Source organism: Myotis daubentonii, chromosome 8 (assembly GCF_963259705.1).
Source record: "Myotis daubentonii chromosome 8, mMyoDau2.1, whole genome shotgun sequence".
In the NCBI taxonomy this organism is placed as follows: domain Eukaryota; kingdom Metazoa; phylum Chordata; class Mammalia; order Chiroptera; family Vespertilionidae; genus Myotis; species Myotis daubentonii.
In genome coordinates, this window is record NC_081847.1 from 33,291,913 (window position 1) to 33,319,221 (window position 27,309).

The 27,309-nt window shown below is 53.9% G+C and overlaps 2 protein-coding genes and 1 long non-coding RNA gene across 4 annotated transcripts in view; 2 read left to right on the forward strand and 1 right to left on the reverse strand.

The window, feature by feature from the left end:
• Window positions 1–21,157, reverse strand: part of LOC132239466 (uncharacterized) — a 34,141-nt gene extending 12,984 nt beyond the window's left edge. Inside the window, exon 1 of the long non-coding RNA XR_009454054.1 lies at window positions 20,882–21,157. This is a non-coding gene — a long non-coding RNA (uncharacterized LOC132239466). The remainder of the gene's footprint in view (window positions 1–20,881) is intronic.
• SCRT2 (scratch family transcriptional repressor 2) lies at window positions 1,877–15,629 on the forward strand. Its single transcript, XM_059705793.1, has 2 exons — window positions 1,877–2,605; window positions 13,725–15,629. The coding sequence occupies exons 1-2, from the start codon at window positions 2,473–2,475 to the stop codon at window positions 14,516–14,518; spliced, it is 927 nt and encodes a 308-aa protein (XP_059561776.1). The 5' UTR covers window positions 1,877–2,472; the 3' UTR covers window positions 14,519–15,629.
• On the forward strand, window positions 21,127–26,912 carry SRXN1 (sulfiredoxin 1). Of its 2 annotated transcripts, none has more exons than XM_059705795.1 (2): window positions 21,127–21,345; window positions 24,662–26,912. In XM_059705795.1, the coding sequence occupies exons 1-2, from the start codon at window positions 21,163–21,165 to the stop codon at window positions 24,863–24,865; spliced, it is 387 nt and encodes a 128-aa protein (XP_059561778.1). In that variant the 5' UTR covers window positions 21,127–21,162; the 3' UTR covers window positions 24,866–26,912. The 2 variants fall into 2 exon arrangements, with proteins under 2 accessions (XP_059561778.1, XP_059561777.1); XM_059705794.1 differs by having other exon boundaries at window positions 21,129–21,372.
• Window positions 26,913–27,309: the final 397 nt, after the last annotated feature.

Genomic DNA, 27,309 nt, shown 5'->3' on the forward strand with positions numbered 1-27,309 from the left:
CAGTGTCCATCCACAGTCCCTTGAACATCACCTCCAAGACAGCAGGGACAAGGACTGGCTAGGTCACCACTTATTCCACAGAACCCCACAAACGTGTGATAAATGGACCCTGGGTGCTCCAGGCACAACTGTATACATAAAAGCCACATGTATTGGGCACCTACTATACGCCAGGCACCATGCTAACCAACGTTTTGCAATGCTCCCAACAACCCCTGAGATAGCAACGATGATGACTAGCATGTTATAAATGGGGAAACTGAGGCACAGATCAGTTGAATCATTTGCCCAAGGTCCCATGGCTAGTAGGTAGAGGGGGGAAAGTGTGATGAGCCCAACATGGGGCCGAGTCCCTGTCCTCACGAGGCCCAGGGGCTAATGGGCAAGCGGGCCTAGTCCACAATGTGGGAGTCAGGGTCTTTCCTGGAGGAGGTGATGCCTCAGCTAAGTCCTGAGGACGAGCAGGGGTGTGCTAGGGGGAAGTGGAGGGAAGGACAACCTGAACAGAGTGGAGGCCAAGAGACCAACGAGAGAGGAGCAAACCGGAGGGACTAGGAGGAGGCTTGTGTGGCTGGAGTAGGGAATATGGGGTGCGCCCTGAGTCACAGGGTGTGGTCACCTCAACCCTCACTGACTGAAGTTGAAAAAGTCCCAGAGGACGAAATAAGAGGCAAGATGACTGGGAAGATGGGCAGGGTGCCCCAGATCACAAGGGGCCTTGGCAAGATCGGGGACTAAAATTTTATTCTGAGGTTTCTAAGCCACACCTCAAAGACTGTGTGAGGCCCTAACTCGGTGATGCCCAAAGACCACAGGGGGCTCCAGAAATTTCTGCTGACTCACTGTGGGACCTAGGGCATCTCCAGGCCCTCTCGGGGTCTGAGTCTCCCAACTGGTATTGGATGACCCAGTCCCTGTTCCCTCAGCCTTGCATCCCATAAACAGAATACTGTTGACTAATGAGATGTTGGCATTCCTAGAGTTTGATTTGGGGGCTCTTCTGCACTGGCCATCCCATACTGCTGTGGCCAGCCCACCGCTATGGCACTTTGCCAAGCAGCTTCTGGGCTGGAGGCTGAGTTCTCCGATCCCTTGGTCCTGCCACGATATGGGAGCTCCCCCAGGTTTTGGCTGGATTGGGGGGGGGGGTCTGCTCAGATCCTCCCAGAGACAAAGGAGCTGACCTGTGAAGAGTTCCAGCGGGAGCCCTGCTCCCCCTCCCTTCCCCCCTCTCCCTTCCCAGTCCACGTGTCTCTATTGTCTGTTCCCAGCTTCAGGGAAAGACACAGCCTCGGATGTGTCAAAACCACCACCACCATCACCCCCCACCCCCCCACCCCCGGCAGCAGGGAAATTAATTACTGGACGATTTTCACTTCCTCTTGCAGCGCCGCCTGAGCTAGGCACCGGAACAGGACCGGCTGAGCAGGGCAGGCATCGCATGGAGGACTCGCTCCCCCCACCAGTCTGGGAGAAGAAAGTTGAACCCCAAACCCAATAGGGGGCTTCAATGGGAAGCTGAGCTGGGGTAGGGGGGCGACTTCCTTTAGTTAACGCTCAGTGTCCACATTGGCCACTTCAGAATTGGGGGCGAAGGAGAGGACTGGAGGCAGGAGGGTCCCCGCTGGCGAGCTCACACTCTTTTCTTTGCACCCCTTCCCTGTGTCCCCATGTGTGTGAACTCCGCCTGCTCAGAACTGCTCTCCCTTCTCTCCCCCCTCAGTTTCTCCCTCTATCTTGCACTTTTCTTTTCCTTTCTTTGCATCGCTGAGGGGCTTTCTTTTTGTGTCTGGATCTCTCGCTGCCTCCCATGGGTGTGTGAGTGTATGTTGCTACTTCTCTCTGTCTTTCCTCTGCTTTTCTTGTGTCTTTTTGTTCTTATCTTGGTCTCTCTGTGTCTATTTCTACCTCTTTCAGTGTGTGTGTCTCTTTTTCTCTGAATGTCTCTTTCTGTCTTTCTCCGTGTATCTCCTCTCTCTTCTCCCCACTCCATACATACTTCTTTCTCTATCTCCGCGTCTTTCTCGCCCTCACTTACTCCCCTCCTGCCTGCCCACTGCTCCCTGCGCCTGGCCTGCCCCCACCGCCGCCGGTTCAGGGGAACGTGTGCGGAGCGATTGTCCTGGGGGACATTTGATGGATTAGAGCGCTGAACAGTTCCATTGCTAGGGGACCACCTGATCTCCTCCAGCTTGCGTCCCATATAAAGCCGGCAGCCGGAGTGCTGAGCACAGCTCCAGCAACCGCCTGTCTCCGCGCCACCGCCGCCAAGCCCGAGCGGGAGCCCGAGCCGAGCCGAGCCGCGCCGGGGCCGCCGCCACTGGGGCCGGCTCCGCGCTGCTGCCGGCCCGCCCGCCCGCTGGGAGCTGTCCAGTGCTGAAACCCTGCGCAGACAGCCAATCGCGCCCGGCTGGCCGCCTCCCCCACCCGGCCACCACGCAGGTGCCCCCGCCGAGCCCCGCCAGTCGCACCATGCCGCGTTCCTTCCTGGTAAAGAAGATCAAAGGGGACGGCTTCCAGTGCAGCGGGGTGCCGGCCCCCACTTACCACCCCTTGGAGACCGCCTACGTGCTGCCTGGAGCCCGGGGGCCGACCGGGGACAACGGTGAGTGGGACCCGGCGGGGTTGGGGGGGGCGCGGGGGAAGGACGGTAGAGAGGAGGGGGTTCGGGTTCTCCCCAACTCGGGCTACAAGGAGGGTTGCGCGCAGAGGGGAACCCCGGGAGGAGACTTCCCGTGCGGTGTGCGCCTCTGGGGCTTCCAGAGGACCGGGGCGGGTGGGGCAGGAGCTAGGTCTGTACAAAGGGAAAGTCGCAGGGTCGGCCCATCCCCATGACACGCGCCAGACCGGACTTTGAAAGTTGTGGCCCTAGAAGGGGCGAGAGTGAGGGGTGGTGAGAGAAAGGAGAGAAAGGGACGCCCATGAAGGGCTAATGCTGGGGAGCTAATGCACAAGGCGGTCTGAGGTTCCCCTCTCCCTGGTTGAGTGAAGGAACTGCCTGCCTGAGTGTGGTCCCCTCCGGGAAGGTAAGCTACCAGTCTCTGGGGTGATGGGGTTGGCTCCCTGGGGATAGCTGGGGGCGACCTCCTCTTCCCTTTAAACCTGCTCCCCCTGGCGATGCCAGACAAGTGTTCTCAGGCCCCTCTCTCAGCAACTCTTTTGTTACCCTCAGCCACATGCCTGCCAACGGGCAGGGCCTGTCCTGGGGACTGCAAAAAAAAGGGGATTTCTAGGAGGGGTTCCCCCAAAGTGGCTCCTGGGCCCCTGGGCAGCACTCCCTCCCCACTCCAGCTCCTCACCCTCCTCCAGAGGCAGCCCTGCTGCTCCTTGTAAGTCCCCCACCCCCAACACAGTCCATCTCTTCTCAGAGCAAGTTCCTGCAGGAACAAGGGTTTGGGGGACAAGAGAGGTCATTCAGGCTCAGAAGAGGGTGATCTCTGAAGGGTGTGGGGAAGAACCAGAAACTGCTTCTGTGGCCCCTATCCCCAATCAAGGGGATCACAAAACCGGTCTCTGCTGATGGCTCCACCAGGGCAGGTGTCTGAAGAAGAGGCAATCAGAAATCTGGCAATCAGAAATCTGACATCACATGTGGCATGAGCTTTGGTGTGTGTGTGTGTGTGTGTGTGTGTGTGTGAGAGAGAGAGAGAGAGAGAGAGAGAGAGAGAGAGAGAGAGAGAGAGAAGAAAGGGCTGAGGATAAGGGGGGAAGCTGGGTCCGGCAAAAGCAGAAGCCCAGGAGGGTGGGAGCTCCTGCTTTGGGGATTTCCAAGCACTTCACCCACATTCCATCACTATGCCAAGCCAGGTAGCAAGAGGGCGCTGGGTAAAGGGCTCTGTGACCTCATCAAGGTCAAAGAAATTAGGGAATGTTCAGGAATATAGCGACAGTCCCTCAGCCCCTGGCCTCACTTAGACTGCCAAGAGAACCAACCCTCTTTCTTGTTGCCCACATACTCCTTATTATGCTGTCTTCTTTTCTTGACCCCAGGGCCTCTTGGGGTCCAGGACAGAAGCCAAGAGATGTGGCTGGGCTTGGCTGAGTGCTGGCAGGACAGAGGGTGGACCTGGGGCCATGCCAGGGCTAGGGAGTGTGTGTGCTGGGAGCTGGGTAGAAACTGAAATGCCTGCAAGACTGCAAGGTGGATCCCATGGGGGACTGACAAAAGCCCTGGGCTCCCATGGGAGGTGCCCTTGGTTCTGTCTCCAGGCCAGGTGAGGAAACCCAAAGAAGCCCAGAGCATTTCTCATGCACAGCCAAACTGCAAGGATGTTCCTCAGGAGGGAGGCAGGAGTGCCTTGCCTTGAATTCAGTCCTAAGGAGCTTACAATGAGCCCCTGAGTGAGTGGTGGAGAGTAGGGTCAGGGCAAAGCCATTAGCAGCGGTGTTCCTGTGGAGGTTCTAGAACCACCTCTATCTTTGGCCCTTTCCCCAAAGGGCTCCAGACCACCTCCCTGGTCTGCAGGGAATCCCAAAACTGTCCTGATAGCCTGATACCTGGCCTGGAACTCTGGGAGGCCTGAGCTCTACTTCTCTGACTTGCTGTGTGACCTTGGGCAAGTGCCTTCCCTTCTCTGGTCCTCCATCTCCCCAGCAGTAAAAGAGTTTAGATAGCATGAACTAAGTATCCTTCCAAATTTGACAAACTCAGCTTCTATGAAGGTCAAGTGTGGGAGGCACTGGAGACGCCAGGGTGAGGGTCTAACAGAATGCAGGGGGCCACTGTCAGGGATTCTATAAGGCTCTGTTTACCATCTGACACCTGGCTGAGGGTGGCAGAGTTTTTGAGACCCGGCATTTTTCTTGGCTTCAGTCTTTGCAGCCTGCCCCATGGTGAGGACAGGCACCCTGGCCTGGCTGCCTTGGCAGTATCTGTATAGACAGTTGGTACCAGAGACCAGGGGGTGACCCTTCAAGCTGGTGCAGCCAAGGAAACACAGGGTCTATCTTATCCTGTTTTGAGGGGCCTCTCCCATCCCTGGGGTGTGGCCAGATGAGGCAGTTAGGGTTCTCTCACTCCGCAGCTGGGGGTCCTTGGAGAGCCTGCCAGCTCCTAGTGGTCCGTTGTCTCAGCTCTGCCGGAAATAACCTTGCTGAGCGTTTGAGGGAAGTGTGAAAAATTGCTGAGCTGACGTTTTTCTCTCCCAGCGTGTGTAAGTGTGCTGGGTAAACAAGGAGAAAGAGAGGAGGGGGGAGGTGAGGAGAATGAAGGAGGAAAGGAGGGAGGGAAAAGAAGGGGGGGAGAGGGAGGGAGAGGAGGGCCTGGGGCTGGAGATAGTTCCAGTTATAAGAAAGATCCTCTTACAAGCCATTCTTACAGCAAGGGCTGCAGGGTCAGGAGGAGGATGGTGGGAGGGGAATGGGGGGGAGGGGGCACTGAGGGAGGGGGATGGCTATGAATGTGGAAGTCAAGGGAACCACAGCTCCTAACTGATGAAGATGCAAGACCCCAAATGAAAAAGGTGTACCCCCAGTGCCAGGAATGCCTGGGAGTGCTGGAGAATTCCTGGAGGACACACACACACACACACACACAACAAAGCTCTTTTTTTGCCTTCCTGCTCCCTTCCTTTTCCGCTTCCATGGGCTAGACATAGGGTGCAGCAGGTGTCTGGTCTCCAGGCTCCCCCCAAACCACAGAACCCATAAATAGGGGAGAGGCAGCCCCCAAATGAAGAAAGCTCCAGGTTCCTCTGCAGAGCTCCTCGAAGAAGGAAGACCAGTTCTAATTTCATCATCCTCTCCAATATAATGCCTCTTTCCTCCTGCTCCTCTTGCTTCTCCACTGTTTTCTGCCTCTTTGGAGCCGTCCCTTCCCTTCCTCTCCCCTGGGTAATTCTGAGCACAGATTCATTCTGTGGGTGAGATGCCAACTCACATCCTCCTAACCCTCTCAGTACCTGTCCCTCTAGCTCCATCAAGCGCACTCCTTCACAGGCCCGGGCTCCCCTCCTGGGGGATGGTGGGGAGTCTTACCATCCCAGAAGAGACTGCTGCCTACCCTTTTGCACAGCAGCGGTCTCTGTGGACCCCAACTGAGTGTCTACCTTCCTTGGGCCTTAACTCTGCACTCCAGCTGGGCCCCAGGTCCCGCTTCCTCTGCACCCTGTCCTGGCCTTGCCGGCCCCCCCACCCCACCACACACACACACTCCTTCAGAGTGCATCCGACCCAGGCAGATGAGGGATCAATGCCAATCCAATAACACAGCTGTCTGCCCTCTACAGCTACATTAAGCCTCCCCTGCTAGCAGGCTGAGGAAGCACTCCTACTTCTGCCCATGGGCTTATCTAGTTGACCGCATTACAACAGTGCCCACTTCCTCTCACTCCCCCTGATGGCGCCGGGAAGTCGCTCCAGGCAAGGCCTGGGAGCCCAGCTGAAAGGCCCCAACATGTACACCCCACACCTCAGAAAGTGCTCCCTGGGAGCAGGGATACAAAAGAGCTGCCCCAATATTTTGGCAGAGGGAGCCCAGAAAAGGTTGAGGAGGTGCCCGATGACACAGAGCAGACCCATCTGGGTGTTCTTTAACCATGACTTTCCCAGGCATCTTAGTCTTGGTCCAGGTCCAAGATCCAGTCCAATGTCCAGGTCCAGATCTGAGGTCCAGATCCAATGTCCATATTCAACCTTGGGTCTAGGACTAGGCTCAAGGTCTAGGTCCAAGGTCAATGTCTAAGGTTATAGGTCCAGTCCAAGATTCAGAACAAATCCATGTCCAAGTTCAAGTTTCAGTGTCCAGGATCAGATCCAGGTCAATGTTCAGGGTCCAGAATCAAAATACAGGTCCAATTTTTAGCCCAAGGTCATGTCCAGGACCATTCTCAAGGCTAGCTAGGTTCAAGTCTTAGACCCATCATTAGCTTTTTCTGTGGCTTTGGACTAATCTTCCCTACCCCAGCCTCAGTTTCCCTCTCATGAAATCAAGCAGTTGAATTTGATTTCTCTCAGCTCTGACTTTCTGAGGATCCAGAAATCTGGTTTTCCTAAGAAATAGTCCGTGGGAGTGTGGAATAACAGGGCCCATGTGGGATATGAAATCTGGGGCTCATGGTTCCCCCTAAAGCAGTGGTTCTCAACCTTCCTAATGCCACGACCCTTTAATACAGTTCCTCATGTTGTGGTGACCCCCAATTTCATTGTTACAAGTTGAACATAATTAAAGCATAGTGATTAATCACAAAAACAATATGTAATTATATATGTGTTTTCCGATGGTCTTAGGCGACCCCTGTGAAAGGGTTGTTCGACACCCAAAAGGGTCGTGACCCACAGGTTGAGAACCACTGCCCTAAAGCCTAGGGCCAACAAGGGGTACATGAGGGGTCCATGCTGAGGCTCCCCTCTTGGAACAGTCTGTGGTTCCTGAGGGAGGGCAGGATGGTATACCAAGTCCCTATGTCAGCACAGCAGTTTATACAGGGTGTCCTCAAAAAATGTATGCACACTCTACCAGCTGAGAGTTCAATTTTGAAAATGAAATTCCTTTTTATAAACACTGCCTTTATAATTATTCAAAGTGTGTGTATACATTTTTGGGACACCCTATCTGTCCCAAAGATGCCCCATGCAAACACAAAAACACTGGACAACAGACAGTGAGCACACAGGAGTGTCAGCTCTGACCTACAGAGGCAAACCTAGGGCCAGAAGGGCCCGTGACTTGCCCAAGGTCACAAGGGCATAAATGGTGGACCCGGCCACGCCTCCCTGGTGGATGCTTCATCCACATTCCAGGGGCCCCACAGCCTGAAGGCCTCTGGGGGGCATGGCGAGACCGTGCTGAGAGAGATGATGCCCCCAGAACTCCTGGCATCCTTCCCAGCTGTGGTCCCTCCTGGAGTGTCCACTGCCAGCCTTTGGTCAGGAAGGGAGGCTGGAATGGGGTCTCTGATTACACCCTTCTGGGCAGAGAGAGGGTAGGGCAGGAAGCAGGAGGCCGGAGGGAGGGCACACATTGTGCAAGACACCTGTTCCCCAGACGGAGGCCCAGAGATGGCCTATGGGAGATTCCCTGGAGGAGCAGGGGGCTGCTCCACCAACCAGCACTGGGTAATTCAAGACCCTCAGTCACCCACTTCTATCTCCAGACCCCTGAAAAATCTTTCCTATTGATTCCTAGAGCTGTGGACCTCCCTGTGGGCCACAGGAACTGGGTCACAGTAAGGAAAAAACAGAATGTGGGGGATTTCGGGAGATGGAGTTGGTGGGAAGGGGCCCTGGAATCCTTTAGAAATCCCTGGGTCTGGGTCAGGGGTCAGGGGTCAGGAGTCAGGGGCACCAGGCCCTACAGCCCTGGTCATAGTGGGCCAGACCTCACTCTGCCTCTGCTCATCTGGACTCAGAGACCCCTCCCCAATGGGCAGGTGTACCAGCTGCCAGGCCCTTGGAGGACATGGGTGTTGTATCTGGTCCAGTGCCCAGGGAACCGCTAACAAAGATGCTATAATAAGGGGAAGGGGAGGTACCAGCCCTTTGCCCAGCTCTGTGAGCAGACAGGAGAGACTATTTTTATCCCGCTTTGCTGCTGACAGACCTGGCTTTCTGCTCAGCTGGCTGGAGCTGATTCTCGAGGCCCGAGGCCCTGGCACAGCAAGAAGCAGCTCTAAATATACCCAGGCAGCAGCCCCTCCAGCCCCCTCCACCAAGCAGGGCTGGCTCTCCTCGGGAAAGTGGGCCACCTGGGAAGCTGGCCCACCACCTAGCCCTCTCTTTTTCTGCCCATCTCCAGACAGGCACGCAGGGCTGGAAACTCCCTGGAAGAAGTCTGGGACCCTGGGAATCTGGGAGAGACTGGGAAAAGGAGCTCTAGACTGGGAGGCAGGAGGCCAGCTTCACTCTGACTTGAATTTGCTTTGTGATCTGAGATGGGCCAAGGCCCCTCTCTGGGCCTGTTTCTGTAGAACTAGGGCACCAGAAGAAGTGACCATCATGCTCCCTAAGACACAAGCTAATTAAAGCACTGAATAGGGTACCTTGAACACAGTAAGCGCTCAATAGTATTAGTCATTACTTTTATTAATTATTATTTACAAAAATTTACAAGGGGCTACAGCATTTTCTAGAACAATGGCTTCTCCTACCCCCATCACCCCAGCATCCCATCAGCCACAGGTCAACTGGTAGATATTATTTTAAGGAATCTACCACCCCTTCTCCCCACTGATAGAAAATCTTTCCTCCCCCAGCAGGTCTCCACGCCCACTCAGGTGTTTTGGGAAAACCACAGACTTTGAAGGGTTCCAACCCTAACACCTCCTCCAGTAACCTCGGGCAAATCCTCTCCCCGCTCTGGGCTTATCAGTGCAGTGGCCACAGGGAGGACGCAGAGGGAGCTGGGATCGTAGCAGTCCTAGCCATACTTATCAGAGATCCCCCACCCGCAGCTGGATGAGACAGTGTCTGCAGAGAGTTCATTAATTCTCATAAAATTCCATTCCCACCACTCCTTTGGGTGCAGGATGTTTAAAAATGGATTCTGGACCTCCAATCTGAACTATCAAGACTCTTAGGCAGGGAAAACCAGAAGTCATTCTCAGGTGACATGCACAAGACCTCTCCACACCACCAAAGTGTTTCTGAGCCTTCCCTGCCACCCCACAGGGCAGGGTGTCTCTAGTTCCAATCCCTCAAAGGGGAGAATCTGAGCCCAGCGAGGCTGCATGACATGCCCAAGGTCACAGATCTAGGGTATGAGTACACGGGCCAGGATGAACGCCAGGTCTCTTCTCCCTGGGTCCCTAGGCCCCCCTGCCTCTATAGGGACCCAAACAAGAGAGCCCTGTCTCTCCCTTTCAGCTGAGAAACCGCCAGCTCAGCCTTCTATAGTCGCCTGTGGGACAGAGGAAGGCACCCCAAACCCATCCGGGTCCCATGAACAGCGTTTAGAGCACGGCTTATAGTGTCCTATAGAATTCTCCAGGGTTGAGGCCCAGACAGGTGAGGTGCTTTGCCCAAGGCCACACATGTGCCCTGGGCATGTTCTGTAACTACCTTGTACCTGAGACACCCATGTGTGTCTCCTACTCCTGGCAGATCGGAAGGATAGCACCAGAAATTAAGGGATAATAATCATGAGAATAATAATAACGGTTTGAGAAGGTATTGTGTGCCAGGACTGTACTAAGGGCTTTATATGCATTCGTTCACTCAATCCTATTATGAGCTTCCTTATCCAGATGTGACATAAAAAGGTTAAATAACTTGCCAGAGATCACATAGTTAGGGAGAGGTCTGTGGATCTGAGAAGAATGAGATGGAGTTGATGGGGGTGAGGGACAGGACAATGGGCATCACTGACAGATCGATTCAGCATGATGCAGAAGATGTCTTTAGAGCATCCCAACCCTCATCCTTACAGATCAGATTCAGAGAGGTTAAACAACCTGGCCAAGGTCACAAAGCAAACCTCCTCTTAATATCTCCACTCTACCCCCACAGCCCATGCTAAACTCCATAGCTGCTGGGTGTCAGGTCTCGTCCCACAAATTCCTGTCCCAAAGGGAATTCCACATCTGTCTTTAAGCAGATGAGCAACCTTTGTTGGAGGTACCCCTATCCTCTATAATGAAAGGCTAATATGCAAATCAACCGAACAGCGGAACCACAGGTCACTATGATGATCATTGACCACCAGGGGGCCCTCTTCTGCCTCCGTGGCAGCGCTAAGGATGTCTGATGCCGGCAGTTGGACGTCCCCCGAGGGCTCCCAGACTGCAAAAGGGCGCAGGCCAGGCTGAGGGTCCCACCCCCAACAACCCCCAAGTGCACAAATTTCTGCACCAGGCCTCTAGTTTCTATATAAAGAGCCTCCAAGAGACAGGAGTAAGATGCTGCAGTGCTGCAGGCTGCCACCAGATGGCGATGCCTGCAGAGAGCCCAGCTTGGGTGAAAACTACTATCCATCAGTTTTCTCATCAGAACGTGAGGTAGAAATCACACATCCTGGATGAGGAAACAGAGAAGAGCAGCAAGATTTATCCATGCAGATGCCAAGAAAACGACAGCACAGAAACATCTCTGGGGAACTGTTATTATTTAACAATAATGGTCAACATGTATTGTGAGTTTACAATGTGCCAGGCACTGGGTTGGAATTCTAACTCTAAGTTACTAGCTGTGTGACCCTGGGAATGTTACTTAACTACCTGTGCCTCAGAGTCCTCATCTGTAAGATGGCAGCAACCTTAGATTCATGAGGGTAAAATGCATTCATGTATTTAAGGCCCTTAAAATAGTGTCTGACACATAAGTACTCTAGGAGTATTGGTTATTATTTACTTTTCATTTATTGTTTACTCATGGACTGTATGAATTAGATGCCTTTATTACCCATCATTTTACAGCTAGGGAAACTGAGCACAGAGAGGTCAAGTAGTTTGTCCAAGATCACACAGCTGGGAATCGTAATGCTGAAACTCAACCCAGGCAGTCTGGCACTAAAGTGTACACTTAACCAATATGCCCTCCTCCCTTCATAAGAAAACATGCAAAGCACTGGTCACATTGTCAGCAACCCCCTCCAAATAGTCTGTATTCTATCCCCATATCCAGAGAAAGGACCTAAGGCACAGAAAGATGCATGACTTACTCAAGGTAACCCAGCTAGAATCTATGTAGGGAATCAAGTCATCCCACAACCTGGCAGACAGAACAGCCTGCAGCAGGCCCTGCTGGGCTGGCCTGGCAAACCTTTATCACCCATTCCACAAATACTGCGTGTCCACTAGCTTTGGTCCCACTTATAGGAAGTGAACAATCCAGCCACAACCCCTTCCTCAGGGACCTCCCAAGGTATGGAAAACTGGGGAGCATGCAGTGAATTCTATTCCTTGCTCCACCCCTTAAGCAAGTACCATCACCACTCTGCACCTCAGTTTCCTTATTTGCAAAACAAGAATTTTTGTGATGATTCAATTGGTAGGTGATGGAAGTGAAGCACTTAGCCTAGATATATTAAGTGCTTAATAAATACAAGCAATTATTATTACCATCAGTAAATACAATGGGAAAAATACTAAAGGAGAAGAAGGGGATCTCGGAGTGCCCAACAGATATTTAACCCAGTCTGACACAATATTCCCTGAACATCTGGGGGCTTGATTCCTGGAGTAGGAGAATCTCCAGACTGAAGGCATAAAAGAGGGGGGAATAGGATGCTGAGAGGCTATGCAAACCTCCCCCAATTAAAAAACTGCTACCACCACAGCCCTGTCTGCATCCGACCGCAGAGCCCCTCCCTACTGAGTCTTCCACCCACACAACCCCCAATCACATCTGTGTGTAAGAGGGTCCTGTGCAAGCAGCTGAAGGGACAGAGGAAACCATAAGGACACATTCTCCCTTCGGGGTGGCAGACAGTCGGCATAGATTTCACCCTGTGACCATCCTAAATGCCAGGTGAGAGGCAAAGGGAGCTAAACTCCATTGTTCTCTGGAGTCAAAGGACAATGGAAACGTTTGGTAATTTAGTACTAGGATGACAAGTTTGTACATGTCTGCCAGAAACTCCCCTGGGAGCCCAAGCCCCAGGGTCCTCGCGGAGAGTGCTAAGACCACGGTAGGCCCTGGAAGGCAGAGACAAATTGGGGTGGCCCATGCTCTTGGGACACTCCTGTGGAATCCCCTGGGAGAGCCCCAGCCTGCACACTCACCAGTCACTCAAACCCACACGCACAGGATTTCCGGGACAACTCTAGAGAGGGGGGAGGAGGAGGCGGAGCTGAATTCTCACAGAGGGACATCAGATGGCCTCTAGTGGAGCAAAGTAGACTCTAGAGCAAATACATGGAAGTCCCCCTCCCTAGAGCACTTATTACAGACCATACACTTGACCCCTTAAATCCTCCAGCAACCCTGAGGTGGGGCTGGGGACTAACAGGATTGTGACTCATTCATACAACATCTACGTATCACACACCTCTTTTGAGCCAGGCACAGTCTGGGCACACAGATCCAGCCCTGGAAAGCTCATAGTCTGGTGGGGAAGGCAGACAATTAAACAGTCATCAGTGAAATCACTTTCTCAACCAAGTAAAATGCATACTTATAATAGCTAACATTTATAAAGCAATTACTGTGTGCTCCCTTTCTCTCTTTCAATTTCCTTCCATGTACAATGGAGATTATGAGTTTCTACTTGGTAGGGTGTGTGACGATTAAATGGGTTGACATGGGTAAAGCATCAAGGCAGAACCTGGCACACAGTAAGAGCTTAATACATGTTTCTATTCATCATTTTACCCGGTACTTCCAAACCCTGGGAAGGAGTGTCCAATTATAAGCTCCACTTTGTAGGTGAGGAAACAGACTCAGAGAAGCTACAGGACTGGAATGGCAAAATAATGTCAGAAGAGAGAAAGCATACACTCTTGGTTATCAGACTGCCACGGTCTGAATCTTGGCTCCATCATTTCCTAGTGGTGAGCCTTAGACTCTATGTGCCTCCGTTTCTCTATCTGTAAAGTGGGTGCAATAAAAAATAAGACCTTCACTGTGTGGCTGTAAGCACTTAAGAAGCTAGTGAAAACAAAGCCAGTAGAACCGTGGGGCTCTGTGCTCCACGAGGGTGGGGTGGGGGTTATTTTTACCGGGGCCTACACAAAAGGGTTCTGAACCTATGCAGCCTGACTCGGAGCTGGAGAGTCTGGGTGGCGACCTGCCCCCAGGGAGAAGCCCTCTTCAGCGCCTCACCTTCTCCCGCCACCTTCTCGCCCCTCCAGGTTACGCCCCGCACTGCCTTCCCCCCGCCAGCTATGATGTGGACCAGAAGCCGGGCCTGGAGCTGGCACCCGCGGAGCCTCCGTACCCGCCGGCGGCGGCGCCGGAAGAGTACAGCGACCCCGAGAGCCCGCAGTCCAGCCTGTCGGCGCGCTACTTCCGCGGGGAGGCGGCCGTGACCGACAGCTACTCCATGGACGCCTTCTTCATCTCGGACGGGCGCTCGAGGCGGCGGCGGGGCGGGGCCGGCGGGGACGCGGCGGGGCCGGGGGACACCGCGAGCGCCGGGGGGCGCGCGGGGCGCACCGGGGCGCCGGCGGGCGGCGGGCACCGGCACGCGTGCGCCGAGTGCGGCAAGACGTACGCCACGTCCTCGAACCTGAGCCGCCACAAGCAGACGCACCGCAGCCTGGACAGCCAGCAGGCGCGCAAGTGCCCGACGTGCGGCAAGGCGTACGTGTCCATGCCCGCGCTGGCCATGCACGTGCTCACGCACAACCTGCGCCACAAGTGCGGGGTGTGCGGCAAGGCCTTCTCGCGGCCCTGGCTGCTGCAGGGCCACATGCGCTCGCACACGGGCGAGAAGCCGTTCGGCTGCGCGCACTGCGGCAAGGCCTTCGCCGACCGCTCCAACCTGCGCGCGCACATGCAGACGCACTCGGCCTTCAAGCACTACCGCTGCCGCCAGTGCGACAAGAGCTTCGCGCTCAAGTCCTACCTCCACAAGCACTGCGAGGCCGCCTGCGTCAAGGGAGCCGAGCCGCCCCCGCCGCCCCCCGCCGGCCCCGCCTGCTGAGCTCCCGCCTCCTGCCCACGCCCGGAACTCGCTCTCCGCGCGCCCCGGGCCCCCCACCTGCGCCCTCTCCAACCCCCAGCTGCGTTTCCCTACCCGCGACTCTTGTGGGAACCGCGTCCCCCACCCCTCCCAGCCCGGAACTTTTCTCTCCAGCCCCAAACCCGTAACTGACTCCCGGCATTGTTTCCCCCAACGCCCACATAGTCCTTTCTGGCTTCCCAGACTCGGACCTTGACCCCCTGTCCATGCCCTCAAGGCTCCCAACTCAGGCACCAGGTCCGCGCCTCTCCCGGGCCCCAGAGCCGGAATTTTCTCCCACCCAGACCCTGCACCTTTCCTCTTCTGACGTTCAGATCTTTCCTGTCGTTGCTCAGCAAAGTCCCTGTGACCATTCCTCTATTGGAGGCCCTAAGCTAAGGCCCAAACCTACCCTTGACTCACCCCTGCCGCCTGCCTTCGGTTTCCCTTCCACACTCCCAATGCCATGCGATGCGGGCCCTGCAGCCTCCAGACCACATTCAAACCCCGGGGCCATTCCTCTGGCCTCTTTGCTGAGTTCCCTTGTATCCGGCCTGATCCCCTCCATACTCTGGCCTTGGGCCAGCCATTCACACACTACCACCACCCATCCACCCTCTTGGGCCTTCTAACCCCCACCCCACCCCTACTGTCTCCAGACCCCCTCATCCCTCTAGCATCTCTCACCCCTCTGAATTCTCCTGACCTGGGGCGGACTTGAGGGTCAGTTCAGGCCCCACCCCCTCAAGTAGCCCCTCTCTTACCCCAGGACAGCCCCTCCCTGAGCTTCCAAACTCAAGCTGCCCTCTCCCCAGATTCTCTGAGCACTTTCCCCATCCCTAGGATGGCAGGTACCCCTCCTTATTTGTTGGGGGGGAGGTCTGGGGCACCTCACAAATGCCCTTCCCCTGTCTGGCTGGGCCTCTCCAGTTATTTGTGTATTTATTTATTTATCTATTTATTATTCTATTTAATCTCTTGTCCTCACCCAGGGATGGTCTGGCTTCCCCAGCTGGACTGGGAGGTCAGGGAGCCAGGCAGGGAGAGGACAGCAAAGGCCATAGAGGGCTGTCCCCCCCACACACACCCTCACCCCATCTTGGGGAGTGAGGGAGCAGCCCCACCCTCATCAGAGCCTGAACTCGCTGGGGAAGGGGACACGAAAATGGGGGGATTACGCCTGCTGACCCTCACTGGGGGTGGGAGGGGAGGTGTCAGGAGGTCCGGTCATGGGGCAGGTCCCCGCCCTCCTGAGCCTTCCACTCCCACTCCAGGAGACTGGAGAGAGGAGCCTCCTCAGTTGTTTCCTATTTACTCCTCTTCTCGAGGGACCCCAGGCTCCAGGGACCGACTGAGCCCCGGACCCCGCTGGGGCCTCGGTCTGCTTCGCTCCCCGGGAGGAGCGCTCCCTCCCAGCCACATCTATGCAACTCTCCCGGGCAGAGGGGCCAGGGCTGCCATTGCCCCGTTGGCCGCCACTACCTCCCCCGCCGCTCTTCGGCTTGCCCGGGTGAGGATCGAAGCACACACCTCCACGCGCACGGGCCGGCCCTCTCTGCTTCAAGCACACACTCTGCCCCATCGCTAGGCGCCACCTCGGGGACAGCGATCCTGGAGCCTCCAACCCTCCGCCTCTCCCCGAGCCTCAAGGCGGGGGGGGGGGGGGGGGGGGACCTGGAGCAGGGGCACTTCTCTATGGCTTCTCCACTCCCGGCCCACCCGGGAAGGGAGGCGGCAGGGATGGGGGAGGGAGAGGGTTCTCAGAAGCAGTTACGGAGGGTGCTGACCCTGTAAATAGGAACTTCCGACAGCAATAATTTTCCATGCATGCTAAGCCTTTTGGCCATATTTTGTATGAGCGCTTGGCGCTCCCCCCTCTCTCCTCCTCCCCGTCTCCTGCCCTAGACGCCCCATCCCCTCCTCACCTCCAGCAGTATTACTTGTAACGCAATTCAGGGATATTAAAGGGACTTTGGCCACTCTCCAGCGCCTCTACCCCTTGTGATGGAGGGACAAAGGGTGGGGAGCGCTCCTGGGAGGAAACTGGGTTTTTTCCACTCCATTTCCCTCCCTGTAGCCTGACCAGCCAGTAGCTGCCACCAGGGGGCGCACACATCCAGGGGTCCCTTGACATCCTCAGTCCTAAATATTCCTCAAGTACGGGGGTCACAAACTGAGAGGGTTCAAGAACCACAATAATAACATAAGTGAATAAAGCAGGTTGCCTTAATGCGTTGTGGAATGGTGGAGCCTGTGACTAACAGGAAAGAATGTGTCTCCGCTTAAAGAACTGCAATTCAAATGACACCTCCAAAACAAACTATGGGCCAGACTTGTCCCTTGACAGCCAGCTTACACCCCTACCTTCTTCCCCACCACACCCTCTACTGCTCTGGTCAGGTTTCTGGCCAGCCCTACTGATCACACAAGCAGCAAGTGCATGCAGGCAAAAAAGCTGACTTTGGCTCAAAATTGTCCAAAAACAGTGAACTGCCCCTAGAGCTCATGAGCTACCTGTCATTAAAGGTGTTCGGGAAGATATCGGACAACCAATCCATCTTCCGTGCTTTCTTGGTGATCCTTCAAAACACAAATCTGTCCTTGCCTTACTAGAAACTTCACTGGGGACCTCCAACACCACATCACTTAATTCCAACCCTCAACACAGACTCCTTGACAGGTGGGGCCTGTGTGCTTTGAGGGCTGGATGCCAGGCAAGCGAGTGGGGGCTGAAGGCTGGAACCCCATCTCTCTTGGGGCTGCCTTTCCGTTTTCCTCCTTTTATGGGCAGCGCCCTCAGTGTCAGCCCCTCATCCTGTCTGCCTTTAGACCCTCGTGCCTGTCCACCTTTCCCTTCACACACCTCTGGACAGGCAACTGCGCCCTGAGCTGCGTGCTAGGTGTCTCCAGCAATGACAGCAGTGTGGGAACCCCCACAAAGTCTCCACTGGGATTTCGAGGGGCCCAGGCACTGCTGCCTGCCCTAGCCAACAACACACAGTCCTCTGTGGCTACTACACACACTGTTCCTGATTGGCTGTGGCATCCGTTACATCTGCTTCAGGCTCAGGGAGAAGAACCCACGCTAGATCAGCATATTATAAACATCTAATTCCTATGTCAAATCCCTTCGAAGTGGAAAGTATTTAATGCAGGGAATTGGCTGCTGACAAAGTTGTTGGAAGAGCTGAAGGCCCAGCCCCTTATCCTCTGGCCCTCAGAGGGACAATGCTGATACATGATGCCTGATGTTTCCTCTCAGAGCCCCCAGGTGTGAGCCCCAGTTTGCCTGCCAAGTTAACCTGCTCATCAGTGTGCCCTCTATTGCCACTTCTCCCTTCCCCAGTCCTTCCCGGGATCACCTCCTACAGCAGATGTGTCTTCTAAGATGGTCACAATACTTCCCACCCACAAGCTCTTTTAGCATCTTGCTACTCTACCATTAAGAAATGGAGTCTTGCCCTAGCTGGTTTGGCTCAGTGGATAGAGTATCAACCTGTGGACAGAGGGCTCCCGGGTTCAATTCCTGTCAAGGGCACATGCCCGGGTTTCAGGCTCAATCCCCAGTGGGGGGCGTGCAGGAGGCAGCCAATCAATGATTCTCTCTCACCATTGATGTTTCTATATCTCTCTCCCTCTCCTTTCCTCTCTGAAATCAATAAAAATATATTTTTTTAAAAAACAACAACAACACCTGGTTTGAAAAAAGAAAGAAAGAAATGGAGTCTTTGTCCCTTCCCTGGAGCCTGGCTCATCTCCTGCAAATAGAATGCTGCAAAAATGATTCTACATGACTTCCAAGACTAGACTAGAAAGTCCATGAAGCTTCTGCCAGGTTCTCTTGAAGCAGTAGCTCTTGGAAGCTAGCGCCATGCTATGAGGAAGTCCAGGCCGCACAGAGGTATTCTGGCTGACAGGCAGTACCATCTGCCAGGTGTGTAAATGAAGTCCCTTCCAGATGATTCCAGCCCCAGCTATCAAGTCACCTCCCAGCTGATGGCTCAATAATTGTGGGGCTGAGGCGTGGGTGTCAGTTGTACTTCCAGAGACAAAGTATGATTTGGGTGCTCACAGGGGTTATATATTTTTTTAAAATATATTTTATACAGAGAGGAAAGGAGAGGGATAGAGAGCTAGAAACATCGATGAGAGAGAAACATCAATCAGCTGCCTCCTGCACACCCCCCACTGGGGATGTGCCCGCAACCAAGGTACATGCCCTTAACTGGAATCGAACCTGGAACCCTTCAGTCTGCAGGCCGATGCTCTATCTACTGAGCCAAACCGGTAAGGGCCACAGGGGTTATATGTTGATGGCCTCAGTGTTCTATGGTTTGCAAGAGACTAAGAACCCAACATGAATGATCTTCAACAGTAAAACGGGTGTTACACAATTCACTGAGCACTAATTATGTGCATCTTCTCAGTTCACACTCATAACAACTTTGAGTGATGGGCAGCATTACCCCACTTTGCAGAGAGTTCAGAAAGTGTCAGTAACTGGCCCATGTAGCAGCAGCCCCCCCCCCCACCACCCCCCGAGTGGGTACCATTCCTACTTTTCTCCAGCTGAGAGGGGGACTGTGCATTCTCCATGCAGGTGCCAGTCAGGGTGAGAAGGACACCAAACCAGACAAGCCTGCCTTCAACCAGATCTGGAACTGTCCCACCTCCCTGCTTTCGCTCAAGCTGATCCTGTGGCTGGAATGTCCTTCACATCTACCTTTCATCCAGCCATTTCTAGTGCCAGGTACCTTTCTAAACACTTAATGTGTTACCCTCATGTACTCTCCCTGGCAATCCAGGGAAGAAGCTGAGGCACAGAGAAGTGGAGTACCACCCCCGCCCCCAGGCACCACAGCTAGTAGGTGGTGACAGAGCCAGGATTCAAATCCATGCCATTCAAGTGATTCCAGAGCCTACACTCTAAATCAGGGGTCCTCAAACTACGGCCCGCGGGCCACATGCAAATACAAATATTGTATTTGTTCCCGTTTTGTTTTTTTACTTCAAAATAAGATATGTGCAGTGTGCATAGGAATTTGTTCATAGTTTTTTTTTTTAACTATAGTCCGGCCCTCCAACGGTCTGAGGGACAGTGAACTGGCCCCCTGTTTAAAAAGTTTGAGGACCCCTGCTCTAAACCATCACCCACTTCTTCCCTCTCCCTCTCTAGGACCAAGACAATTACCAGCCTGAATGCCCCTTGTCCAGGGAGCCTTTCCTGATACTCTCAAACTTAGCCTCTCCTTAAGCCGTCGGGATGCTCATGATAAAACCAGTCACCTTCCTTGGTTATCACTAAGTACTTGGCCGACCACTATGTACTGATTTACCCCCCACCTTGCCCTCCATCAGCCATTATCTCTGAGTGTCCCCACAACCTCCCCACAACTACTTTACAGAAGAGAAGGCTGAGGGTCAGAGAGGTTAAGCAACTTGCCGGAGACCACATAGCTAGGGACTGGCCAGATGAGACCTGAACCCAGGCCAATCTGTGCCCAAGCCCTAATGTTGACAAAGATGCTGATAAATACCTGGAATTTAACCCAGCGGCCTCTGCCTACCTCTCTCTGGCCCCAGAGGACATTCGGTGCTGAACATGGGCACAAGGGGACAGAGGGCTTTAAACAGGAGAGCGGGGCTGGCAGTCAGCATGTCTGGACCTAAGTCATTATCATCGTCCTCTGAAGGCTCCGTGTCCACATCTGTAAGCAGCTGTTTGTGGCAAAGCCGCCCAGGGTTCTAGGCTCAGGTGACCTGACTTTCATTTTCACCTGCTGTACCTTGGACAAGGTGTTCAATAACCACTAGAGGTGGGGTCAGGGTGAGATGAGAGGTGGAACTTCGGGGCAGTGCGCACACACTGTCAGCACGATCCCGGAAGGCTCCTGGTGACCCTTACTTTTGCTGAACGGAGGCAGCCAGCGGTGGGGTAGAGAGCGCACCCTAGAGCCAGCCTGTCTGCATTTGAACCCTACTTCAGCCACTCCCTAGACAAGTCACTGTGCCTCAGTTTTCTCATCTGTAAAAAGGGAATAATAATCAGACCTACCTTGCAGGATTGTTTTGAGGTTTAAGTAAGTTGTTATACATGCAAAGTGCTTAGGACAGTGTCTGACACAGCACCGGATTCGTCGTTTTACTGTTGTCTGTATTATTATCACTCGAGGGTTATAGGGTTCCGACCGCCAGACGGCCAAGTACTGTGGGTTTTGCAGACTCATCCTTGTCCCACAGGTCCGGCCACCACTCCCCCTCGTCCCCGCCCCGGACCCCGCAGGCCTGAGTCACCGCGGGCTGTGAGTCACCCGCGCTCTCCCGCCCCACGACCTGCAGACTCACCCTGAGTCAGCCAGTCTGGGCGCTTCCACTCCCGGGACTCCGAAGGGCGGAGGGGAGCCGGCGAGGCGCCCCCAGGGGAGAGCCAGACCCCCCGCGGGTTCCGCGGCGCCCAGCGAGCCGAGCCGGAGTCGGGTTTCGGGACGCCGGGACGGGACCGGACCACCGAGGGGCCGGGGGAGAAAGGCACCCTGGCCCGGGCCCCCCTCCCGCCCGCGGGAATGGTACGGACCGGCCGAGTTAAAGGTCTGGATGGGGGAGGCGGTCAGGCTGGCGGCGGTGCGATGGGGCTGCGCGCGGGAGGAGCGCTGGGTAGGGCCGGGGCGGACCGGGGGGCGCGCGAAGGACCCGGGCCCAGCGGCGGCGCGCAGGGTGGCAGTATCCACTCGGGCTGCATCGCCGCGGTGCACAACGTGCCACTGAGTGTGCTCATCCGGCCGCTGCCGTCTGTGCTGGACCCGGCCAAGGTACAGAGCCTGGTGGACACGATCCGGGTGAGGCCCCGGGGACACCGGCGGGAGGGAAGGCGCCGGAGGAGGCAGGTCGCACTGGACGCTAGAGGGGGCTGGTTCCGAGCACTGCCTTTGCTGTGTGACCTTGAGCAACTGGCTGGGACTCCCTGAGCCTCGGTCTCCTCCCTTGAGCAAGTAGGGGTTGATGAAAGGATTAAAGTAATGATCGCCAGCAAATAGCACTTCGCAGGGGCCCAGGAGCAGCTGTAAGTGCCTGAGCTTCCTCATGCCAACAGAATGCGGTAGATTCTTCTGTTGCTCCTCTTACAGATGAGGAAACTGAGGCACAGGAGGATGTAAGCAACTTTATCAAGGTCAGAGCTTGGCCACCGCACTGTCTGTCCCCTTAAGCTGAGTTATTTCTCCACGAAGCACTTCTGTCCACCTGAGATTATATTATACATTTATTTGTGGGTGTTTTGTTGTCTGTCTGTTCCACCTCCTGTGAACTACACAAGAGCAGGGACCATTCCCAGCATGGTGCCTGGCAGTTTATGAAGGATCTATCTAGCCCTGCGTGCTGTCACCCTGGGCCTTTGCACGGGCTTTGTACCCTGCTAGGAAAACTCTTCCAACTCTCTTTATTATGTCTAACTCCTCCATCTTCCTGTCTCAGGGTCAGTGTCTTCCCTGACAGTCCCTGCTGGGTTAGAGGCCTCCCATGGGCCCCTAGCCACCTGCATGCCCACCAGCAGAGTTCTGATCCCACTGGGTTTTAATGGGCTGTTTAGACACCTGTCTTCCTCGTCAGAACCATATGCTCTGTGAAGGCGAGAACCAGACCTGTCTTTGCTCACCATAGGTATTTTCTACTATGGCTACTATTCCAAAGTACCAGGAACTTAGTGGCTTAAAACAGTGCAGATCTGTTATTCTATAGTTGGAAGTCCAGAATGGACCTCACTGGGCTAAAATCAAGGTGTCAGCAGGGCTGCATTCCTTTCTGGAGTGTCTAGGGGAGATTCCATTTCCTTGCCTTCCCCAGCTTTTAGAGGCCACCACCTTCCCTGGCTCATGGCATCTTTGCTCCATCTTCAAAGCTAGCAACATCAGACCTCCTCTTCTCCAGAATAATCTCTCGTGTCAAGATCCTTAATTGCATCTGCCAAGACCCTTATGCCATATAAGGTAACATATTGACAGGCTCCAGGGATGAGGATGTGGACACTTGGGGGAGCTGTTATTCTGCCCATCCACCCACCATCATGCCACTAGCACCCAGCATGGCTGCCCCTTGTTAGGGCCCCTCCACCAGGCAGGCTGTGCTTTGCGCTCAGTGTCAGCTTCTTGGCTTTCAGCAGCCCCATAGAGCAGCGGTTCTCAACCTGTGGGTCGCGACCCCTTTGGCGGTCGAACGACCCTTACTCAGGGGTCGCCTAAGACCATCCTGCATAGCAGATATTTACATTACGATTCATAACAGTAGCAACATTACAGTTATGAAGTAGCAAAGAAATAATTTTACAGTTGGGTCACAACATGAGGAACTGTATTTAAAGGGCCAGAACCACTGCTATAGAGTGTCTTACTCCCATTGTACCAATTAGGAACAATGCTCAGCTCCTCTTCGGAGGAGCTGAGATCCAAATTCAGGTCTGCCTGGTTCTAGAGCCCTAGCTTGTAATTGCTCGTAAGTTACTGCTTAATGATCATTTCTGGAATAAATGGATAAATGAATCCATCAAAATCTACACTAATAAAAGACAAAGATGCTAATTGACCATACCTTCGCTACGCCCAAGCCATGCCCACCAGCCAGTCAGAGTGACTATATGCAAATTAACCCAACCAAGATGGCGGCCGGCAGCCATGGAGCTGGAGCAAGCAGGAGGCTTGGTTGCCCGGGCGATGGAGGAAACCAGGCTTCCCGCCTGCCCTGGCCGGCTGTGGCCTCCGCAAAAGGCAACAAAGTTTCAATTATACAAGATAAATAAATCCCAGATACCTGCTTCCAGCCAGCCTCCACTGGGAGCTTGTGTGGCTGGAGGCTGTGGCCAGCCTGCAAACAGCCATCAGCCCCTCACCCAGGCTGGCCAGGCACCCCAGCGGGGACCCCTATCCTGAAGGGGGTGTGGCCAGCCTGCAAACAGCCATCAGCCCCTCACCCAAACTGGCCAGGCACCCCAGCAGGACCCCCTTCCCTGAAAGGGGTGTGGCCAGCCTGAAAACAGCCATCAGCCCCCCGCCCAGGCTGGCCAGGCACCCCAGTGGGTCCCCCACCCTGATCCAGGACACCCTTCAGGGCAAACCAGCCAGCCCCCACCCATGCATCAGGCCTCTATCCTATATAATAAAAGGGTAATATGCAAATTGACCCTAACAGCAGAGCAACTGGGAATCACTGGTCACTATGACACACACTGACCACCAGGGGGCAGACGCTCAATGCAGGAGCTGCCCCCTGGTGGTCAGTGTGCTCCCACAGGGGGAGCTCTGCTCAGCCACAAGCCAGACTGACGGCTGCCAGTACAGCAGTGGTGGTGGGAGCCTCTCCCGCCTCCTCAGCAGCGCTAAGGATGTCCAACTGCAGCTAGGCTTGCTCCCTGCTGGCAAATGGACATCCCCCGAGGGCTCCTGGGCTGCCAGAGGGATGTCTGATTGCCAGCTTAGGCCCAGTCCCCCTGGGAGCAGGCCTAAGCCAGCAGGTGGTCAGCCCCCGAGGGGTCTCAGACTGTGAGAGGGCACAGGCCGGGCTGAGGGACCCTCCCAAGTGCACAACTTTTTGTGCACCGGGCCTCTAGTAGCATAATAATAGAGAAGCCATGGGGAGTGGTCTCCCCAGCGTGCTCTGCTCCCCACCCAGCCCTGCCTTAGGCTTTCCCCACTTAGAGGACCACCCACCCTTCAGCAGGCTGCAGGTCCATAACAGGAAGGCAAGGGCTGTGTCTGTCTCATTCCGGCTGTACCTTATTCCCAGAGTCTAGAACAGTGCCAGGTAGATATATAGTGTGTTTGTATGTATATGTAGGTATTTACGCAATGTGGTGTGTTGATAAATGTTTAACAACCTGGTTTCTAGGGAGGAAAAGCCCTGCTTTGTAGTATCTGCCCATTTCCCTGGTGTAAATACTCTCACCATGGCTGAATTTCAAGTTACTAGGGTGATGCCAACCAACACACAAACTTCCTGAATATTTGACAGTGTTTCTCACAAGCTAGCATGAACCAGTGTGCGCACCCTGTAGGAACTCAGCACAGGTTAACAAAGTCTGCGTTGAAAACTGTCAGGCATTGTTCCATGTTCACTTACCCTGTGCCCCTTTCTCTCCAGGAGAACCCAGACAGCGTGCCCCCCATTGATGTCCTCTGGATCAAAGGAGCCCAGGGTGGTGACTACTTCTACTCCTTCGGTGGCTGCCACCGTTACGCAGCTTACCAGCAGCTACAGCGAGAGACCATCCCTGCCAAGCTTGTCCAGTCCACCATCTCAGACCTAAGGGTGTACCTGGGCTCTTCCACGCCGGACTTGCAGTAGCAGGCTCTTTGGCACCTGCCACCGCCCCTAAAAGCCCAGAAGAAGATATACCTGGTTTCCAGTGGGCTGGGCTGTGCAGAAGGTGTCGCAGGGGAGCACTCTCTTTGCGCCTGGAGGGAGGAGGGTCTGACTCTAAGCACCCTCTTTGCTAGCTACAAGACCTTGGACTCACTACTGAATGGCAGGGGACCCAGCTCCCACTGCTGTGAAAATGGGTCATGTCTTTGCTTTTGAGGGATTATTAAGAGGATGAAATGAGAACGGAGATGGGTTTGGAGAACCGCATGTGACTGGCTCCAGATTCCCAAGGACAAGGATCCTTCTGCATTTTTGTCTTTGTATATCCTATTATGTGGAATACAGTTAGCTGCCAGTAAAGGAAAGCTGAGGTTAACATAGAAAGGTTTGTTTTTCCCCATAGCTTCCATTTTGGAGACAGATGACTAACGGTATTGCTTTAACAACTCAGCGAAGGTAGACCACACATCTCGGTGGTCCTTTCGGTCTTTCCCTCATTGCTTGTGACTTCATGGTCACAAGATGGCTATATTCAAGGAGGAAAGTAGTGGGGGAGAAGGAAGGGCTGAGCCAGCTGGACCTGTCAACTTCTATCCTAAAGTCAGACCTTTCTCAGAGGCCTTTGTCCCGCTCTCTGCCCTGCATAGCTCCACTTAGGTCTCCTGGGCCCAAACCAGCTACCATTGTTACCCCAAGATGGGGTAAGCTAAGACAGCAGGAAACGGAATTGTCACAATTGAGTAGACCGATCATATCCCATCTCCTGCGACTGGCACACTGCCTCTTGAAGTAAAATCAGAATCCCACTACAAAGAGAGAAACGAGCAATTGTATCAGCTAGTCTTTGCTGTGTAACATACCATCCCCAAACTTAGTAGCTAAAGACAAGTCGTTTATTTACCCACAATTCTGAGGGTTGGCAGTTTGGACTGGGTGTAATCTGGACAATTCCGATGTCGCCTGGGGTCATTCCCAGGACTGTTTGCAATCAGCTGTCATCTCAGATGGATCTAGGATAGTCTAACTCACCTGTCTGTCAGTTGGCGGGCTGTTGCCTGGGTGACTAGTTCTCCTCCATGTGGCCTTTCCAGCAGGCTAGCTCAGGCTTAATCACCTGATGGCCTCAGGATTCCAAGAGAATGAGAATAGAAGCTGTGAGGCTTCTTCAGTTCTCTGCCCAGAATTGGTATACCATCACTTCTGCTAAGTTCTTTGGGTCAGAACAAATCATAAGGCTAGCCCAGATTCAAGGCATGGGGAAACAGTCTATTCCTCTTAGAGAAACTGAAAATAATTTGTGGCATTTTTCATCTCTCACAAATTATTTGCATAGGCAAATAGCAGTGTTTCTCTCTCACTCTCTTGCACAGGGCATCTCTCTGCCCTGGCTGAAGTCACTAAGACATTGTCCTGGGCCTCAAATCTCAGGGAAGAGGTGATAGGGCAGGGTGGATTTCTCCCAGGGCTGGGCTGCCTCTATGAGGGACATTTCATTATCTGCACTGGTGGGATGGGGTAGGTCAGGTGGGACATTCCAAAGGGGCTCTGGAAGCCAAGAGTCCTGGGGGGATGGGAAGACATAGAGGAAGGGTGTAGAGTGAGGCAGGCCTTGCTCTCCCTGCCTGCCTTAGGGAGCTTGTTTGGGCCAACGGATCTTGGTCACTTGGCATTTTCAAGTCCCAGTTTCCCAAGCCCAGTAATGAAGACAATAGCTTTCCCACCCATTCCCTGTCCCAGGAAAGATGACGAAGGTGAGCAATAGAATTTAAAAAGAATGTAGTCCTAAGTGCAGTGTGATAGCCTGGATTGAATCTTGGAATTAAAAAAAGGACATTAGTGGGAACCCTGCAACTTTAAACAAGGCCTGGATTTTAGTTAATAACAACACACCAACGTCATCTCTTCGCTGTAACAACTTAGTACCATGTAAGATGTTGATGTTGGGGTTGGCTGGGGACGCTCGGTACTAACTTGGCAGCTTTTCTGTAAATCGAAAATCATTCCGAAATAAAAGTTTATTTAATAAAAAGAGGAGTGAATTGCTTTAGACAAATGGTTCAGTTCTCAAACTGGTTTATTAAAACAGAGTTTTTAATTCAGTAGGTCTGGGCTGGAACCTGGGAATTTGCTTTTCTAATAAGTTCCCAGGTGCTGCTGCTGCTGCTGTTCAGTGACCACAAGCTGGGAATCACTGCTCTAGGCTGCATCAGTTATTTTCAAACATGGTGACACCCGCTGTACCCGCACTGGGCTGCCTCCTAGGGCATCTGTGTTCTAGGGCCAGCTTGTGCACACATTTCACTGTGACAGTGGACAAGCCCTTCCCTGGGGGCTTTTTCCAAGCTTTCAAATGGACTGTCTATCCCTAAGGTTGGTAGCAAGGGCCAGGATCTATAGACACGATTTGTAGACTATGCTGCCAGGAG

Coding starts and splice junctions, on each gene's coding strand:
- SCRT2 (XM_059705793.1), top strand. CDS start 2,473: ATGCCGCGTTCCTTCCTGGTAAAGAAGATCAAAGGGGACGGCTTCCAG. Junction 2,606..13,724: donor GGGGCCGACCGGGGACAACG/GTGAGTGGGACC, acceptor TCGCCCCTCCAG/GTTACGCCCCGCACTGCCTT.
- SRXN1 (XM_059705794.1), top strand. CDS start 21,163: ATGGGGCTGCGCGCGGGAGGAGCGCTGGGTAGGGCCGGGGCGGACCGG. Junction 21,373..24,661: donor GCCTGGTGGACACGATCCGG/GTGAGGCCCCGG, acceptor CTTTCTCTCCAG/GAGAACCCAGACAGCGTGCC.